Raw genomic sequence first — 21139 nt, 5'->3', positions numbered from 1 at the left:
TATATATAGAGAACCCTAAAGATTCCATCAAAAAAAAAAAACTATAAGAACTGATAAATGAATTCAGTAAAGGAGCAGGATACAAAATAAATATTCAAGATTAGTTGCATTTTTATACACCAATAATGAAATATCAGAAAGGGAAACTAAGAAAACAATACCATTTACAGTTACATCAAAAATAAAATACCTAGGAATCAATTTAACCAAAGAGATAAAAGACCTGTACTCATAAAATTATAAAACACTAAAGAAATAAATTGAAGAACATACAAATAAATGGAAGCATATGCCATACTCAGGAGGAATTAAAATCATTAAAATGTCCATACTACCTAAATCAATCTATAGTTTCAATGCAATTAGTATAAAAATACTAATGGTACATTTCACGGAACTAAAACAAATAATCCAACAATTTCTATGGAACCACAAAAGACCCATAATAGCCTCAGCAATCTTGAGAAAGAAGAACAAAGTTAGACCTATCACACTACCTGATATAAACCATTACCTCAAGGCCATAGTAATCAAACCAGCATACCAGTGGAACAGAATAGAGAGCCCAGAAATAAACCTACAACTATATGGTCAATTAATAAAGGAGGCAAGAAGGGGTAAAGACAATCTGGTCAATAAATGGTGCTGGAAAAATTGGGCAGATAAATGCAAAAAAAAACAAAATAAAAAATGAAACTAGACCACCTTCTTATACAACATACAAGAATAAACTCAAAATGGTTTAAAGACTTAAGGGAAAGACTGGAAACCATAAAATTCCTAGAAGAAAACATAGGCAGTAAACTGTCTGACATTGTTCTTAATAATATTTTTTCTGATATATCTCCTCAGGCAAAGGAAACAAAAGAAAACACAAGCAAATGGCACTTACCAAATTAAAAAGGTTTTGTAAAGCATAGGAAACAATCAACAAAATGAAAAGAATATCTACTGAATGGGAGAAAATATTAGCTAATGATACATCTGATAAAGGATTAATATAAAAAAATATATAAAATATATATATACAACTCAGCAACAACAACAACAAAACAAAGAACACAGAAAATGGGCAAAGGACCTGGATAGACACTTCTCCAAAGAGGACATCAGATGCTCAAAAGACATATGAAAAGATGTTCAATGTCACTAATCATCAGAGAGATGCAAATTAAAACCACAATGAGCTATCACCTCACACTTGTCAGAATGGCTATCATCAATAAATCATCAACAAATAAAAAGTGTTGGCAAAGATGTGGAAAAAAGGGAACCCTCATGTACTGTTGGTGGTGCATCCATTTTGGAAAACATTGTGGAAGTTCCTCAAAAATTTAAAATAAAAAATGGAATTTCCTCCCTGGTCAGTGTGGCTCAATGGTTGGAGCATCAACTCATGTACTGCAGGGTCACGAGTTCCATTCCAGTCAAGGGCACATACCTGTGTTACAAGGGCACAGTCAGAGCACATGTAGGAGGCAACCAATCAATGTGTCTCTCTCACATCGATGTTTCTCTCGCTCGCTCGCTCTCGCTCTCTCTCTCCCCTCCCCTTTCCCTCCCTCCCTTTCTCTCTCTAAAAATCATTGGGGGAAGAAAAATCCTTGGGTGAGGATTAACAAAACAAAACAATGGAACTTCCTTATGACCCAGCGATTCCACTTCTGGGGATTTATCTAAAGAAACCGAAAACAGTAATTTGAAAGAATATATGCACCCCTATGTTTATTTCAGTGTTATTTACAACAGGAAATATATATAAGCAACCTGAGTGCTCATCTATAGAAGAGTGGATAAGTAAGTAGTGGTATTGAGTGGCCAGATTATTATGTCCACCTGACGTTTGTAGGCAAATTAGCCGTACACTGCATCGTATGGGATATGGAAGCCGAAGGCCTGTTCGAACACCTTTGCTGTCCGCAGTTACCAAGATAAAACATCTCCAATTCGCACAGGAACACAAGAATTGGACAGTTGAGCGTTGGAAAAAAGTCATGTGGTCTGATGAATCGCGTTTCCAGTGCATCATGCAGATGGCAGAGTGAGAATTTGGCGGAAACAGCGTGAAAGCATGCACCCCACATGCATGAGTACAACCCTTCAAGCTGGAGGGGGCAGTGTTATGGTTTGGGGCATGTTTTCCTGGCATTATTTGAGCCCTTTAATTCACATGGAACAATGCCTGAATAGCACAACGTACCTAAGTATCGTTGCTGATCAAGTTCATCCTATCATGTTGATGGCATAACCCAATGGAGATGGCTTCTTCCAACAAGACAATGCACCATGCCACGGTGCTTGTATTGTGTAGGAGTGGTTTCAAGCACATGAGGGAGACTTTACCTTGCTTAGGTGGCCCCACAATCACCAGATCTCAATCCAATTGAGCATTTGTGGGACGAAGTTAAAAGAGCCATCAGGCAACTTGTTCCACAACCATCAAATCTCACAGAACTGGACAGTGCTATTCATCAGGCATGGTGTCAGATTCCTCACATCACCTTTCAACATCTCGTGGAGTCAATGCCAAGAAGAATCGCTGCAGTATTGAAGGCAAAAGGTGGCCCAACAAAGTACTGACGGGGTGGTCATAATAATCTGGCCACTCAGTATATATTTATTACTTGGCCATAAAAAAGAATGAAGTCTTTCTTACCATTTGTAACAACATAGATGGACCTAGATGATATTATGCTAAGTGAAATAAGTGAGATACCAAAAGAAAAATACCACATGATTTCACTTAAATGTGGAATCTAAAGGACAAAAAAAAGAGAACAAACAAAGTAGAAATAGACCCACAGATATAGAGAACAGACTGATGGTTGCCACAGGGAAGGGGTTTGAGGGTTGAGTGAAAAAGGTAAAGCGATTAAGAAGTATAAATTGGCAGTTACAGAATAGTCACAGAGATGTAAATTACAGCATAGAGAATATAGTCAATAATATTGTAATAACTATTAATGGTGGCAGGTGGGTACTTGAAATATTGAGGAGATCACATTGCAAAGTACATGATTATGTAACCACTATGTTGTACACCTGAAACTAAAACAAAATAATATTGAATGTAAACTGTAATTGAAAAAAATTTTAATAATAAAAATAAAAAAGAATAAGGCTCAGAGTTTCACTAAACTATTACAAACATAAAGAAAAGCTTAATCTTAGGAATTTAATTTAATCCTAGGAAGTAGTACAAAACCTATTTTCTCAAATGTTTCAAGCAAAACCTTAGAAAATGTTCCCAAGTGAATCAGAACTAAACTTTTTTAGTTGAATTTTTTCTTTAAATTCTTCCTGAGAAATGAAAGAGCAGAGACAGAGGGAGAGAGAGAGGGAATATGGGAGGGAGGGAGAGAGGGAGGGAGATTACCTTTTCTAGTTGAGATTTTGGAGCAGACATCTTCTTCCATTCTGGAAAGAGGCCAGATTTGTCCAGAGAGTCTCTCCTGTAGGTAGATACAGAAGTTATAACAAAACCACCTCCTCCCTTTCCTCTTCTAAGGACCCAAGCTCTAGGGAAGGAAAGCAACTGGCTTGCTCTCACCAAATCCATAAGATAAACTTCACATCAGATTTTCCTTGAAGTAATGCAGATGATCAGATAAGCAACTTTGCACAAACACACACACACACGCGCACACACACACACACACACCAATTCCTAAAGGACAGCAGCATCTGTTGCTGCTGGCCCAGGAACACTCCTCCAAGGCACTGTAGCCTGTGGAAGTTAGTGTGCTCCTGAAGGCTGTGATTGGAGACAACAGTTGAAGTGCTAATGAAAGACTTGTAGTAAGGTCAGAGACAAGATTTCACTCAACTTGCTGAAGAGAAGTCAGGAACAATGAAGGCATAGGAGCCTTGCATTCTGATGCTAGAGAACAAAATGGGAAGTTTGGTTGAACAGATGTGCAGGGATTTGCAGGGATCTCACCTGGATGTGCTATCTGAGTCAGCCGTGTAGCTATCCAGACTCTCACTCTCAGCCTCCAGTGCACTCTTTCCACTTTTCGGCTTGGGCACTTCGATTGGTACACTAGAATAAAACCCAAGAGCCAAGATATAAAGGAAGTGGGCTCTCCTGATGAGTATCAGCCTTCCTTCCAACCTATTCACAATGGTAGCCTAAGTGACCTTTCTAGAATAATTATCTGAGTATACTTTTAAAATTGTTCAGCAGTTCCCCACTGCTATTGGGATTGAGTTCAAACTCAGCATGTCAAGAAAATCCTAATGACTTGACCCCTGCTCACCTCTCCAGACTCATCTTTTACCCTCCACTTCACCTTATATTTTACATTCCAGAATGATGAGGCTCTTTTGGTTCCCCTAATATAACAATACTCTCCCTCTTTTCTCTGCCATGGATATTCTTTTCACAATGGCCATTTTTCTTCATCTGGCTAAATCTACTCCTTCAGGTCTCTCCTTATATGTTAATCCTTCCATATCTCTCTGGGCAAGCTGCTCTAAGTCTGCATTAGTAACCTTCCTATGTGCTCTTAAAGCATCCTCATTTCTTGGTAACAGTCATCACATACCTAATTATTTATGTCTTTTAAAGAAATTATTTAATTTGTTCAATAATTTAAACAAATGCTTTGTTTAATGTCTTTCTCCCTTAGCCTAATTTCTGTGAGATCAGTGAGCATGCATCTTGTTCACTGTTGTGTTCCCAATGCCTAGAAGAGAAACTAGCATAGAGTGGGCACTCACATATTTGTTGACTACATTCTTGACTAAATGCCCTCAGTGGGGCTTAAAGTATATACAAAAATAAGTAATATAATTTGAAGACAGTATTCAGAAGACCAGAATTCTTTTTCAGCTTAATGAAAATGAACAAGTCATTCAAAAGAGCAATCCTCATCTCTAAAGGAAAGAGCACAATTCCTAGACCTCTTACTTTTAGGAATTTGTGAGAGTAGCAAGAAAAATTTTTTTTTCCCCTCAAGGATCTGAAGTAATATCATTTGGCTGCCAGGACTCCAAACTCTCTTGGTCCTCTGACCTCACTGGCTACTCATTCTCAATCTCCTGTGCTGGTCCTTCCTCATGTTCTAGACCTCTAATCTTTGGATGTGTCCAGGCTTATTCCTTGGACTGCTTCTCTTCACTACCTGGAATTATTCCTATGTGATCTTATCTAATCTCATATTCTTTACATGTTAGTAAATTAATAACTCCTAAATTTATATCTCAATCAAATGCCAGACTTATATTTTCAAGAGCCTAATTGACTGCTTGGATGTTCAAACATAGCAAGTCTGAAACCAAAGCCCTAATCCTCCCCCAAACCCGCTCTTCTCTCAATCTCATCAAATGGCAACTCCCTCCTTTCATTTCTCAGGTCAAAATTTTTAAGAATCATCCTTGATGCCCATTGTTTTTTCACAATACAAAACCAATGTGTTAGCAAATTTTCTGGGCTATATCTTCAATGTATGTCTAAAATCTAACCAGTTCTCACCCCCTCCACTGCTATTACCCTGGTCCAAACCACCATCATCTAGCTCCTGGATGGCTGCAATAGCCTTTTAACCAAACTCCCTACTTGTGCCCTTATCCCCCACAATGTAGCCTCAACTCAACAGCTAAAATGAGCTTTTAAAATATAAATCCAATATAGAATTACCATATGACCCAGCAATCCCACTCTTAGGTATACACTCAAGAGAAATGAAAACATGTTTCCACAAAAAAACCTGTTCACAAATGCTTATAGCAGCATTATTCCCAATAGCCAACAGCACAAATGTCCATCAATGGATGAATGGATAAATGAAATGTGGTCTATATATAAATTGAAATATTATCAACAGTAAGAAGGAATGAAGTTCTAATACATGCTACAACATGGATGAACATTGAAAAATTATGTTAATTTAAAGAAGCCAGACATAAATGGCCACATTTCATTGACTCCATTTATACAAAATGTCCAGAATAGACAAATTCATAGAGAATGAAAGCAGGTGAGGGGCTTGGAGAAATGTGGAATGACTGCTTAATAGGTCCAGGGTTTCTTCTTGGATTGATGAAAATGTTCTAAAATACATACTTTTAAAATGTTAAAGTTATTAATTTTATACTACGTGAATTTTACTTCAATTTAGAAAAAGAAAAAAATAGTATCAGTCATTCAGAGCCCTCCATCTCACTTGGAGTAAAAGACAGAGTCCTTACAGTATCAACAAAGTCTTACATGATCTGCTTTTCACCCTATCTCTGTCTTCATATCCTACCCTTCCCCCCTTCTAATGCAGTTCCAGACTACTCTAACATGCCAAACACAAACTCACCTTAGGTCTTTATATCTTTTGCTTTCTCTGCTTAGAATGCTTTTCCCCCCAGATACTCTCAGGGTTTGTTCCCTCATTTGCTTGACATCTTTGTTCAAATGTTACCTTATTAAGACTTTTCCCTGGATGTCCTTAATAAAACAGTATATGTACACACATGCTTTCCTGGCACCCCATATCCTTTTGGTCTACTTCATTTTCTCCATAGCACTTGTTAACATCTTATCCTATCTAATAAAAGAGAAACATGGTAATTAGCGTACGACCGCTACCCTTCCCATTGGCTAATCAGGGTGATATGCAAATTAACTGCCAACCAAGATGGCGGCCGGCAGCCAGGCAGCTTGAAACTAACATGAGGCTTGCTTGCTTCAGTGATGGAGGAAACCAACGTTCCCCCGCCTGCCTTGCCAGCCTCTGAGCCTGCAGTTTGAAACATTGTAACAAATATAGAAGCTAAACAAAACCCCAGAAACCTGCTTTCAGTGAGCCAGGATCTCAGAGCTGGAGTTATACATTGTTTCGATTATAGAACCCAAACAAACCAGATACCTGCTTTCAGCAGCAGAGGCCTCAGAGCTGGAGCCAGAGCTAAAGCTGGCCCAGAATAAAAGAAAAAAGAAAAAAAGGAGCAGTTGGGAGCTTCAGCCCTCAGCCCCTCACCCAGACTGGCCAGGCACCCCAGTGGGAACCCCCACCCTGAAGGGTGTGTGACCAGCTGCAAACAGCCATCATCCCCTCACCCAGGCTGGCCAGGCACCCCAGTGGGGACCCCCACCCTGATCCAGGACACCCTTCAGGGCAAACCAGCCGGCCCCACCCATGCACCAGGCCTCTACCATATATAGTAAAAGGGTAATATGCCTCCCAGCACCAGGATAAGCGGAGCCGCGAGGCCTCCCAGCACTGGGATAAGCGTGACAGGGGGCAGTGCCCAAACCCCCTGATCGCCCTGTGGCTCTGTGTGTGACGGGGGGGGGGGGGGTCACAACCTCCCTATCTGCCCTGCTCTGTTCGTGACAGGGGAAGGCGCCCTAACCTCTTGATCAGCCCTGCTCTGTGCCTGATAGGGGGGAGCTCCCCAACCCCCTGATCACCCTGCAGCTCTCTGTGTGACAGGGTGTGGCGCCCAAAACCCCCCCCACGGGCCCTGCTCTGTGTGTGACAGGGTAGAGCCATAACCTCCCCATCGTCCCTGCCCTGAGTGTGAGAGTGGCGGCGCCCCAATCCCCTGATCGGCCCTGCTCTGTGAGTGATAGAGGGCAGTGCCGCAACCCCCTGATCCGCCCTGCTCTGTGTGTTACGGGGGGGGGGGGGCCCAACTCCCCTATCGGCCCTACTCTGTGAGTGACAGGGGGGAGCTCCACAACCCCCTGATGGGCCCTGCTCTGTGCGTGACAGGGGGGAGCACCCCAACCCTCTGATCGACCCTGCTCTGTGCGTGACAGGGTACGGAGCCCTAAACCCCCTGATGGGACCTGCTCTCTGCGTGACAAGGGGTGGCACTGCAACCTCCCCATCGACCCTGCCTTGAGTGTGACAGCGGGCGGTACCCCAACCCCCCAATCAGCCCTACCCTGAGCGTGACTGAGGGTGGCATCGCAACCTCCCAATCCACCCTGCTCTGTGCATGACAGGGGGTGGCACCCCAACTCCCCAATCGGCCCTGCTCTGAGCCCGACCAGGGGCTGCACCTAGGGATTGGGCCTGCCCTCTGCCACCCGGGAGCAGGCCTAAGCCAGCAGGGCGTTATCTCCCAAGGGGTCCCAGACTGCGAGAGGGCACAGGCCGGGCTGAGGGACCCGCCCTTCCCCCCCTAGTGCACAAATTTTTGTGCACCAGGCCTCTAGTCCTTTCTAATAAAAGAGAAACATAGTATTTGGCGTACGACCGCTACCCTTCCCATTGGCTAATCAGGGCAATATGCAAATTAACTGCCAGCCAAGATGGCGGCTGGCAGCCAGGCAGCTTAAAGCGAACATGAGGCTTGCTTGCTTCAGTGACAGAGGACTCCAACATTCCCCGCCTGCCGCTGCCGGCCTCTGAGCTGCAACTCTAAGCAACTATGTTACAAATACAGAAGCTAAACAAAACCCAAGAAACCTGCTTTAGTCACTGGGCTTCAGCCAGCAGGATCACAACATTGTTTCAAATACAGAAGGTAAACTAAGACCAGAAACCTGCTTTCAGCAGCGGAGGCCTAAGAGCTGGAGCCTCAGAGCTAAAGCTGGCCCAGAATAAAAAAAAAAAAGAAAAAAAGGAGCGGTTGGGAGCTTCAGTCACCCACCAGCCTGAAAACAGCCCTCAGCCCCTCACCCAGACTGGCCAGGCACCCAGTGGGGACCCCCACCCTGAAGGGTGTGTGACCAGCTGCAAACAGCCATCATCCCCTCACCCAGGCTGGCCAGGCACCCAAGCGGGACCCCCACCCTGATCCAGGACACCCTTCAGGGCAAACCAGCCAGCCCCCACCCATGCACCAGGCCTCTATTCTATATAGTAAAAGGGTAATATGCCTCCCAGCACTGGGATCAGCGGAGCCACGAGGCCTCCCGGCACCGGGATCAGTGTGACAGGGGGCAGCGCCCAAACCCCCTGATCACCTTGCGGCTCTGTGTGTGACAGGGGGCGGGGCCACAACCTCCCTATCTGCCCTGCTCTGTTCGTGACGGGGAAGGCACCCCAATCCCCTGATCAGCCCTGCTCTGTGCCTGATAGGGGTGAGCTCCCCAACCCCCTGATCGCCCTGCGGCTCTGTGTGTGACAGGGTGCGGCACCCCAACACCCCCCAATGGGCCCTGCTCTGTGTGTGATGGGGTAGAGCCATAACCTCCCCATCGGCCCTACCCTGAGTGTGAGAGTGGCGGCGCCCCAACCCCCTGATCGACCCTGCTCTGTGTGTGACAGGGGGCTGTGCCCCAACTCCCCTATCGGCCCTACTCTGTGAGTGACGGGGGGGGGAGCTCCCTAACCCCTGATTGGCCCTGCTCTGTGTGTTACAGGGGGGAGCTCCCCAACCCCCTGATCGACCCTGCTCTGTGCGTGACAGGGTACGGAGCCCCAACCCCCTGATGGGCCCTGCTCTGTGCGTGACAGGGGGGAGCTCCCCAACCCCCTGATTGGCCCTGCTCTGTGCATGACAGGGGGTGGTGCCGCAACCTGCCCATCGACCCTGCCTTGAGTGTGACAGGGGGCGGTCCCCCAACCCCCCAATCGGCCCTATCCTGAGCGTGACTGAGGGTGGCATCGCAACCTCCTAATCCACCCTGCTCTGTGCATGACAGGGGCGGTGCCCCAACTACCCAATCAGCCCTGCTCTGAGCCCGACCAGGGGCTGCACCTAGGGATTGGGCCTGCCCTCTGCCACCCGGGAGCAGGCCTAAGCCAGCAGGTCGTTATCTTCCGAGGGGTCCCAGACTGTGAGAGGGCACAGGCCGGGCTGAGGGATCTCCCCTTCCCCACGAGTGTACAAATTTTTGTGCACCGGGCCTCTAGTATACAATATATTTACTTGATTATTTATTGTCTGTGTTTTCTACCCCCAAATTTAAGCTTCCTTGAATACAACAAGGAAGGGACTTTGTTGTATTCATCAGTGTGTCACACTGCTCAAAACAATGCCTGGCAAATAGTAGGCATTCATGGGTATTTATTAACAAATAAACTAAACAGTAAATGAACAAAGACTGAAGTAAGCAAAATCTGTCTTAGGCAGTAAGCAATAAAGTTTCCAAGTTATCAACTGGTGTTTAAGGTAGTTCTATGAAAACAGGATTGGTTGAAATCCTAGGGAATGCAAGAAGTGAACAGCAGTCATTTTTAAAGTCCAAGACACAGCAGGGAGCTTGATTTTACTTTTACTTGGGAAATATTCTTTTCCCTCCTTTGCTCCACAGAATAAATAACCCAAAGTAAAACTATTCCTCCAGAGAGGTAGTTTAACAATGGTCCATGGAGAGTATTTTCTGCTTGTATTTTTCCCTAAAGATTAATATATACAGATCCAGAGCTAATACAAACAACCCTAGGGGTAAAAAGCAATTATTTGACATCTGTGCAGTAAAAAAATAAAGAGACGGGAGTCCTGGGCTCTAACTATCTTTATGATCTTAAGTAAATCACTTATCCTGCCCTCTTTTCTGTAAAAAAAATAAGGGGGTTGAATTAGATTATCTCTTAAGCGCCATAATTTTATGGAAAAGATCATTTATGGCCACTTAATCTGTTTTCATGTTTAGAATAAATAAGAGTTTTCTGGATCCAATGAGACAAAAAGTCATAGACAGCCAGAAGCAATAGGATTCAGAAATTACATTCTAACCGATGATGTCAGATGTGTTAATCAAGTTCAGGAAATGAAGCCATTCTTATCCTTATCCACAAAGGAAAAAGGGGGCCTCATCACCTAAAACAGATGAGTCACCCACCCAAGGCTGTGTGGATAAAATCACACTACATACAGTAACTCCTCACTTTGTGTCATCCATAGGTTCTTGGAAACTGTGACTTTAATTGAAACGGCGTATAACAAAACCAATTTTATCACAGGCTAATTGATATAAACAACGGTTAAGTACTTATGGCATATTTCTGATCACAAAAACACCACCAAACTTCTAAATAAAAACCCACAGCACTTCTAATATTAAATGTGAGCTATACATACATTTAAGAAAAATTAAAAAGAACAAGTAAGATAATTATTTTTCAACCTGCTTATTCCAGTTCATGGTCACTGGTGGCCAGAGACTCAGCTCAGGGCGCAGGACAGAAACCTGCACTGGACAGGATGCCCTTCCATCACAGGGCACACTCACACCCAGCTACACTCACTCACACTCACACTGGGATAATTTATACACCACTTAACCTAACATACACGGGTTTGGGATGTGGGAGGAAACTGGAGTATCCAGAGAAAACACGCATAGACATGGGGAGAACATGCAACTGCCACACAGACAGTAGCCTTGGCCTGGAATCAAGTTTTTTGTCATCAACATTATAAGGAAATGACGTTGAATGAAAAAATGTTATTTAAGGATTTGTTGTATATACATACAAGGAAATACTACACAGATAGCAAAATGAATGATGTAGACCCTTGGTGCTGACATAGAAAGATATCAAGGTTATATTATCCTATATATTTTTTCCTTTTTACAACTTGAATTATAACTGACATAAACTGCATGTTTAAGTGTGCAATTTGATGAGTTTTGACATGTATGTACACTCGTGAAACCATTACCACAATTAAGTTAGTGAACACATATATTACTACCCAAACTTCCCTGTGCCCCTTGGTAATCCATCCACCTTTCTGTCACTCAAATTTAGTTTGCATTTGCTAGAATTTTATATAAACAGAATCATACAGTGTGTCTTTTTTATTTGGATTCTTTCACTCACCATGATTATTCTGAGATTCATCCATGTTGCTGCATGTATCAGTAGTCCATTCCTTTTCATTGCTGAGTAGTATTCCACTGTATAAACAAATGCCAATTTATCCCTTTGGGATGTTTCTAGGTTTTGAATATTACAAATAAAGCTGCTATGAACATTCATGTATAAGTCTTTATATGGACATATGCTATCACTTCTCTTGAGTAAATACCTAGGAATGGAATGATTGAATCACAAGATAGGTGTACATTTAACTTGTTAAGACACTACTAAACTGCTTTTCAAAGTGGCTTGACTATTGTACATTTACACCAGCAGTGTATGAGTATTCCAGTTGCTCTACATCATTACAGACAATTGGAATGCTCAGTATTTTTCATTTTAGCCATTATAGTGAGTACATGGTAGCATCTTACTATAATCTTAATTTGCATTTCTGTAGTAACTAATGATGTTGAGCATTTTTTAAAGTGCGTATTGCACACCTGTATATTGTCTTTAGTGAAATGTCTGTTCAAATCTTTTGTCCATTTTCTATCGCATTATCTGTATTATTGAGTTTTTAAAGTTCTTCCTTGTTCACGTAATGTGCATTTAGAATAACATTTTAAAAAGTAAATTAAAAATTTAAGAAACCCTCTAGGTCCATCCATACTGTCACTAAAGGTAAGATAAGTCAGCCAGAGAAAGACAAATACCACATTATTTCACTTACATGTGGAATCTAAATAACAATATAAATGAACAAAATAGAAACAGACTCATAGATACAGAGAACAGACTGATGGTTATCAGAGAAGAGGAGCTTGGGGGACTGAGTGGAAAAGGTGAAGGGATTAAGAAGTACATATTAGAAAAAAGAAGTACAAATTGGTAGTTATAAAATAGTCATGAGTATGTAAATACAGCATAGAAAATGTAGTCAATAATATTTTAATAACTCTGTGTGGTGCCAGGTACATACTGGCACTATCAGGGGGAATACTTTGTAAAGTATATGACTGTCTTACCTATGTTATACACTTGAAACTAATGTAAAATAATATTGAATGTAAACTGTAATTTAAAAATAAAACCAAAAATTTTTTTAAGAATCTATCCCATATGTGTACATTTAGACAGTCTGATAGTCCATATACCAAAATTATTAACAACTCTTGTCTGGGGCAGAAGCGGTGTGGTTACACATTTAATATATTTCCATATTGCTTTTCAACAACCATATAAAATGTGAGAGAGTTATTTGTCTTTGGCTGAGGGAAAGTTAGAAATAAAGCACAAATAAAAAGCCAAAAATTCACCAGCAGCAACCAAGTGAGGAAAGGAGTAAAGTCTCAACTCATAAAGTTCAAAAGATCATGGCTAAGAAAACAGAAGAAAGATATAGCTCAGTAAAACTTCCAATATGGAGATGTGCAAACTGAGTGACTAAGCAGTCCTGGAATAAGTCAAGGAAAACAGAGTCTTTAAGATTTGTAGTCCCAGATATCCCTGGGGAACCCCAACTGAGGCAGACAAGACCACCGGCATATGTCATCTCTCAGGGCACTGGTATGAGCTAGAGGACACATCTGTAACTGGGCTGAATGAGCTGGGATATTTAAGATAATTTTAGGAGACTGTAATGCTCAACCCCCAACTTGCCTTTTGCCCCTCCCCTAGGGTTACAAAAAAAAAAAGAAGAAGTATATAGAAAGCAATATTTTACCCTTAAATCAAAATGTAGTGGGGAGTGGGAAGAGATAAATTGTTTCAAGTTGAGGTGAGAAGCCTGTCAAGAAGAATTCGCACATTATATCAGAGCAAAAAAAAAAAAAAAAGGCAGAACTTCCCATGTTAAGCATGAGAAAAATGAAAAGAAATGATCTTGCAAATATGTAAATATGCCATTAGGTGTGAGGGGGGGAGAAATAACTTGAAAAATGAACAAAGAACCCATTCTGGAGAATAATATAGCCCTAGGAAAATAAGTAGGTTTCTTGTGAATCTTTTACATTGCACAGGAATTGAATAAGAATATAGACTTGATAAAATGCAAGAGTTCAAATACTAGCTATTAAAGTAACAAAATTAGAGGAAAAGGAAGATTGAAATGAGAGAACAAATTAAAACCTAAATAAGATAATCCATTCAAATAATTAGAAAAGCAAAAAGGAAGGGAGGGAGGAAATAAGGGAAGGAGGGGAAGAGAAAACTGGCTGAAAATCAAAGTAATAGCACAGAGGAAAGGGTTGGGCTAATCATGCTTAATTACTATTCATCTTGCATTTAATAATAAAAGAAAAGGACAGAAATGGAGAACAAGGAAATCCAATGTCCCTGAGGTGGAGAACTTAACTAATTAAAAAAGAAAAAAGTTCAGAGTATACAGTACAAAAAATTTGTCCAGCAATGAAGAAAGAACTCATCAAGGGTATACCACATGTTAGGGAAAAGTGATACACCACTGAGACATATCCTTGCTAAGTTACTAAACTTCAAGAAAACTAGCCCGGCTGGTGTGGCTCAGTGGTTGAGCATCGACCTATGAACCAGGAGATCATGATTTGATTCCCAGTAGGGGGCATGCAAGAGGCAGCCGATTAGTGATTTTCTCTCATCAATGTTTCTCTCTCTCTCTCTCCCTCTCTGAAATCAATAAAAAATATTTTTAAAAGAAAAATAAAAGGAATTTGTTTACACACACACACACACACACACACACACACACACACACACACACAATGAGTTACCTACAAGGGAGAAAAATAAGAACTAGCTAGCTAGCCTCAGACTTCTTCACAGTTACATCCAGTGGCAGAAGACAATAATGTCTACAACATTCTGAGGGAAAGAAAGTGTGACCCAAGAATATAATATCCAGCCAACATATCATTCAAGTATAAAGGCACTAGACAGACACTCTCAACATGAAAGAATGAAATAAAAATAGCACCCACAAGCCCTTCTTGAAGGAATTTCTTAATGAAAAAATCCAGGTAGTTACCAGGTAACTAAGAAATAAATCAAAGTAAAGAACTCAGAAATGCAGAGAAGTCATGGTACCGTGCATGGTTATAAGCATACGATCATTTTAAATATTAACTAAAAATAAAAAAGATAAAACTAACAGATGATTTATGATAGCATAACAGAATGTAAATGCCATAATAATTTGAGTAATAAAAATTGGGAGTAGGGGAAAAAGTTGTGAGGGAGTGTAAGAAACCTAATCTCCTCTTTCATAGCAGACAGTCCACTTATAATGTGCAATATTGAAATAGGTAGATTTTAAAAAATGACTAAATGACTATTTGACCCAGCATCTAGGTATCTATCTACCTAAGAGAAATTAAATCATATGTGCAAACAAAAACTCGTAATGAATGTTCATAACAGCATCACTCACAAAAGCCAGAAAGTGGAACCAACCCACATATCCATCAACAGATGAATGGATAAACAAATGTGATATCTACATATAATGGGATATTATTTGGCAATAAAAAGAAATGAAGTACTGATACATGCCACCACATAGATGAACCTTAAAAACATAATGTTAAATGAGAAAAGATGGTCACAAAGGACCACATATTGTATGATTCCATTTAAATGAAACATTCTGAATAGGTAAATATATAAAAACTAGTGGCCCAGTGCACAAAATTTGTGCACATTAAAAGGGAAGTATTAGAGGAAATATTTTAATATTGATATTTGCCCTTTCTCTATAATAGAAGTGTCAGAGATAAAAGACAATTAGTAAAATGTATATGAAAATCTCCCTCCTGTCAGAGTCTGGGGTGCACCGCAGGTCCCAGAGTCAAGTCCCCGACCACCCGTGTGCACCTTGAAATTGCATGAGACCCAGACCCGGCTGGCCCCACCCATCAAGCCCTGCAGGGTTGGGGGCACAGCCTCAGGTCCCCCATCAAGCCCCGCTGGGTGGGGGGCACAGCCTCAAGTCCCCTGGCCCCGGTGCCGGGGTGGGGGACACGGCCTCAGGTCCCCCCGCCTGGCCTCAGTTCCCCTGGTCCTGTTGCAAGGGCGCGAGGGCGCGAAGGCTTGATGACCATTTGCATATTAGCTCTTTATTATATAGGATAGAAAGTAGATCAGTGATTGCTTAGGGATGGGGAAGGATAGGGAGGCTGCGGGGAATGATAGCTATAAGATATAGGGTTTCTTTTTAAGGTGATGAAAAGTTCGCCCTGACCAGTTTGGCTCAGTGGATAGAGCGTCGGCCTGTGGACTGAAGGGTCCCAGGTTCGATTCCGGTCAAGGGCATGTACCTTGGTTGCGGGCACATCCCCAGTGGGGGGCGTGCAGGAGGCAGCTGATCGATGTTTCTCTCTCATCGATGTTTCTAACTCTCTATCCCTCTCCCTTCCTCTCTGTAAAAAATCAATAAAATATATATTTTTTTTAAAAAAAAAAGGTGATGAAAAGTTCTATAATCGATTGGGGTAATGGTTGCACAATTCTGTAAATATACTAAAATCCACTGCATTGTACACTATAAGTGGATTAACTGTATGGTATGTGAATTTTATCTCGAAAGGTTCCTTAACAAAAAGACATTAGAAAAAAATTAATAACTGTTCAATGTTTTCATAATATTTTTTCTTAGCCTTAGAGGGATGTTAATGACTGGTATATTTTACTAGAGGCCCGGTGCACGAAATTCATGCACTCGGAGTGGGGGGGTCCCTCAGCCCAGACTGCACCCTCTTGCAGTCTGTGAACCCTCAGGGGATGTCCCCCATAGGGAGTGGGCCTAAGCCATCAGTCGGACATCCTTAGTGCTGCCACAGAGGTGGGAGAGGCTCCCACCACTGCTGCTGCATTAGCCAGCCATGAGCCCAGCTTCTGGCTGAGTGGCGCTCCCCCTGTGGGAGCACACTGACTACCAGGGGACAGCTCCTGCATTGAGTATCTGCCCCTGGTGGTCAGTGTGTATCATAGTGACCGGTCATTTTGCTGTTTGGTCAATTTGCATATTAGCCTTTTATTATATAGGATGGTTAAAAAAACACATTTGTCTGAAGATTAGCAATTCTTCAACTTTACTTAAGTATTTTAGTCTGATAAATCAAGTAAAATTAAACAAAATGTTTTAAATTTATTATAATCCTATATTACAAAGATTTTCTATGTACCCATTCACCCTTCCCTCTATGTCTAGATATGCAAAAAAAGATATATGAAATAATTTTCATATAATGTGAACCCTGAAAAAGGAATTTGGGTGATTTGTTGCTTTCTTTATTATTTCCTACTAGAGGCCTGATGCACAAATCCATGCACCAGGGCCTCTAGTATGCATATGATCTTTGGTTAATCTCTTCCCGCCCTCTCCCCTCCCACTTCCCTCTAAGATTCATCAGTCTGTTCCATGTTTCCATGCCTGTGCATTGAAAGTCTGCCACCTGGTGGTCAGTGCACATCATGGCTACTGGTCGAGCAGCTGAACGGTCACTTAACACATTGTTTGTGGGTAGTTTTTATCGTGCGCTAACAGGTGGCCATTTTTGCTAATTTTTTGAATAAATGGCAACGTTCAGTAAAATTACGATAACTTTAGTTTACATATTTATACGTTACCCGCATTCTATCGCTAGTCTATAAAAAAACGTATTAATACGTGTCCCGCGCTCTACTACCAGTCAACGTAAAATGTATAAGTAAAACGTATAAATACGTTTCCCGCATACAATGTGTTAAGATTTTATATATATATATAGATATTGATTACATTTTCAATAATGAGTATGTGTTATTTGTATTTATCTTTAAATTGTCCTTATAAAGTAAATATGCCAAAGTATTAATGTTTATATATGGGTAGTAGGATTAGGAATATTGTTTTATTCCCTTAAAAATATTTTCATTGATTTTTAGAGAGATAGGAAAGGAGAGGGAGAGAGAAGGAAAAACATTGATGTGAGAGGGAAACATCGATTGGCTTCCTCCTTCACGACCCCTGCTGGAGATTGAGCCTGCAACCTGGGCATGTACCCTGACCAGGAATCAAACCAGCAACCTTTTGGTGCATGGGCCAATATCCAACTAACAGCCACATTGACCAGGGATTTTTCCCTCCTTCTTTATTTTCTGTACTTTCCCAATTTTCCTACAATGAACATTCTATTATTTTAGAGACAGAACAAAATAAAAAATAATAGAATTAAAGAGATGTGTAGCAGTTCTTGAAATGATCGGTTATTACCTGGGATCCTTCTGTTGCTCCTGAATGATCTTTCTTCCTGGCCAGACATCACCCATTTGTGACTGATGATGGAGGGACTGTCCCACAGTCTCTCTTTTATTCACTTCAAAACAAACAAAAACATGGCAGAGTGGTGGTGATGAGGGGGGAAAGGGAAACACATTATACTTGCAAAAGGGATAGAAATATAATCTTTATGTTCCCCCACAATCAGGTTGAGCCCATGAAGGTAAGATACCACCAATAAGAATACATGAGGATTTCACACCAGAGAATCTATGACTTGAGGTCAAACACCTTAAGGAACCACCTCCAGAAAGATCCTGTACCTGCAGGTTTGCGACGCAGGGACATCCTGATTATCTCACTGCCTGTGCGATAAGCAAAGCGATTCACTTTCTGGTCATAAAACCAGTCTCCAGTTGCCTTCTTCAGCTCTCTGGGAAGGAATATAAGAAAATGACAGATAGATAATGGTTCTTGTCATTCAACCAATGAAGGCTGAGAGGAGAAAGTCTCACCACAGCTAGGGCCTCATTTCTTCTCTCTACTCAGCCCTAAGTGACACTCACATTTCCTTGGCGCACACCTTGCACCTCCAGGTACCATTGCTTTCATGAATACGGCAGTCTCGGCACACCAGGTGATTACAACCCCGACAAGTGTTGGTCTTAGGAGGCAAACGGCCCAGGTTCTCCTGGCACCGGGCACAGGTCCGATCACTATAGTGTTGGCTGCCCCTCTTGGCCCCTTTCCTTTTTATTTCCAGTAATTCATTCTTCAATCGCCTGCCGAGACCCAAAAAAGAAGTACAAGTTGATTAAGGATCTGCACAGGTTAGAGAGAGAGGGGTTGTGGAGTAGAGACAGTAAAACTATTTAGTTCTATGAAAGCAATCACCTCAGAGCCCAACCTAATCCAATGAAGAGTTGTAAACATCATACACAAGTTCCTCTGAAAGTCATATCCTATATAATAAAGAGGTAATATGCAAATTGACCATCACTCCAACACAAAGATGGCCACCCCCATGTGATCAAAGATGGCCGCCCCATGTGGACACAAGATGGCCACCACAAGATGGCCAGCAGGGAGGGAAGTTGGGAGGGGCCAGGCTGGCAAGGCAGGGCAGTTAGGGGTGACCAGGCCTGCAGGGGAGGGCAGTTGTAGGCCATTAGGCCGGAAGGGGAGGGCAGTTGTGAGTGATTAGGCCGGAAGGGGAGGTCAATTGGGGGCAACCAGGCCAGCAGGGAAGGGCAGTTGGGGGAGACCAGGCCGGCAGGGGAGGGCAGCTAGGGGCAATCGGGCCGGCAGGGGAGCAGTTAAGCATCGATCAGGCTGGCAGAGGAGTGGTTAGAGGGTGGTCAGGCTGGCAGGTAGAAGTGGTTAGAGGCAATCAGGCAGGCATGCAGGCAAGCAGTTGGGAGCCAGCAGTCCTGGATTATGAGAGGGATGTCCTACTGCCCAGTCGGACATCCCTCAAGGAGTCCCAGATTGGAGAGGGTGCAGGCTGGGCTGAGGGACACACACACACATATACACCCATACACGAATTTTGTGCACTGGGCTTCTAGTGAGAGTTATAAGAAGAAGTCTGGATATCATTGGTCAAAAGCCTGGGAACCCATGCTTTTTCTGGAACTCTTACCTAATTCTTTTCTCATCTGCTTTTCGGAGTTCCTCATCTCGTTGTAGAACACTAATGATCAAATCCCTTTCCATCTCAGACAGAAAAGAGAGGTCAAGCATCTCCGACATGACTTTCTCTATTTTTCCTTCTATTCTTCTTTCTTCAAAGCAACCAGCATAGGAGAGCTCCCAGAGTTGCCTGAAATAAGTGAAGAATTAACTTCACACAGATAATTTACTCCAGAATAGGCCCACAGCTCTAGAGGCTTTTAGTAGACCACTTTCCCCTTGAGTCAGGCTAAAGAGACAATCAATGCAGCCCAGCTGGTGTTGCTCAGTGGTTGAGCATCAACCTATGAGCCAGGAGGTCATGGTTCAATTCCTGGTCAGGGCACATGCCCCAGTTGTGGGCTCAATCCCCAGTGTGGGGTGTGCAGGAGGCAGCCAATCAATGATTCTCTCTCATCATTGATGATTCAATCTCTCTCTCCCTTCCTCTCTGAAAGCAATAAAAACATATATTTTTAAAAAGAGATTATGTAGAATTATCTGACTTATTTACCATTCCTACCTCACCTGAATTAAAGATGGGGCTTTGAGTTAACATTAAGAGGCTTTGATTTTTCAAGTAGAAAAACTTATTCATGGCTCTGGGAAAGAGTTGGGTCTTTCTTCTTGGTCAGGAAAGAGCTCAGACCAAATGAGTCAAACTTCTCCTCCACCAAGCAGATCCTTAATCATCCAATTTTCAATACATTAAATGTTCTCAAGCCCCAAGTCTATTAATGCAAAAAATCAGATACCTGGTCTCTGTAGTAGAAGAGAAAACCACATGAGGATTCCTGCCATTTGAAGCCCATTTTTCCTTTCCTGACCAACTTCCATGTTCCCAGGATTCACTCAGCTTTCTGCTACATTTCAAAACTTCCATAACCTACTCTATCTCCCAAAGTTCTTTTTTTAATTTTATTTTATTGTTTAAAGTATTACAAATAGTAGTACATATGTCTCTTTTTTTCCCCATTGACCTCCCACCGGCCCCTCTACCCCACCCCCGCCCCCGCACATGCCCTCACCCCCTGCCCCGTGTCTTGCATCCATTGGTTATCTTTATATGCATGTATACAAGTCCTTTGGTTGATTTCTTATTGCTAACACTACCTCAAGTATATCTTTACCCACTCCATGCACATTTGTTGAGCACCCACTCTGACAATCATTGTGCAAAGTGTGAGAAATAGAGAGATCCGTAAAACAGTTCCTGCCTTAAGTTCACAGCGTAGTAGGGCAAACAGATACATAAAAATACAGTACAATGTACTAAGTTCTATCAGAGGGATCATAAATTAAATGCTATGGAACTTAGAGAAGGAAGTAAATAATTCTAACTTACATAGAGAGGGAAAAGAGAGCACTGCATACATGGAAGGCTTTACAGAAGAGGTGAATTTTGTCTTATACAACAGAGTATATGTTTGCCAGTAGGGGACAATGGTAGGAGAGATAGGTCAGGATGAGATTATATAAATCTCAAATACTCTTAAAAATTAAGAATTTTAAAATTCATTATAGAGACAATAGA

General features: G+C 42.1%; 1 protein-coding gene across 2 annotated transcripts in view; it reads right to left on the bottom strand.

The window, feature by feature from the left end:
• Positions 1-21139, bottom strand: part of SYTL4 (synaptotagmin like 4) — an 81375-nt gene that overhangs the window by 26307 nt on the left and 33929 nt on the right. For both annotated transcript variants that reach the window (XM_036305513.1, XM_036305514.1), the window contains 6 exons: positions 19577-19756; positions 18501-18716; positions 18258-18367; positions 17929-18031; positions 3941-4042; positions 3377-3452 (listed from right to left, as the gene is read on the bottom strand). In XM_036305513.1, the coding sequence (XP_036161406.1) occupies positions 3377-3452; positions 3941-4042; positions 17929-18031; positions 18258-18367; positions 18501-18716; positions 19577-19686 (717 nt within the window). In that variant the 5' untranslated portion in view covers positions 19687-19756. The remainder of the gene's footprint in view (positions 1-3376; positions 3453-3940; positions 4043-17928; positions 18032-18257; positions 18368-18500; positions 18717-19576; positions 19757-21139) is intronic.

Source organism: Myotis myotis, unplaced genomic scaffold (assembly GCF_014108235.1).
Source record: "Myotis myotis isolate mMyoMyo1 unplaced genomic scaffold, mMyoMyo1.p scaffold_m19_p_4, whole genome shotgun sequence".
NCBI lineage: Eukaryota > Metazoa > Chordata > Mammalia > Chiroptera > Vespertilionidae > Myotis > Myotis myotis.
The sequence above is the reverse complement of the archived record's forward strand: the minus strand, read 5'-3'. Positions and strand labels throughout refer to the sequence as shown.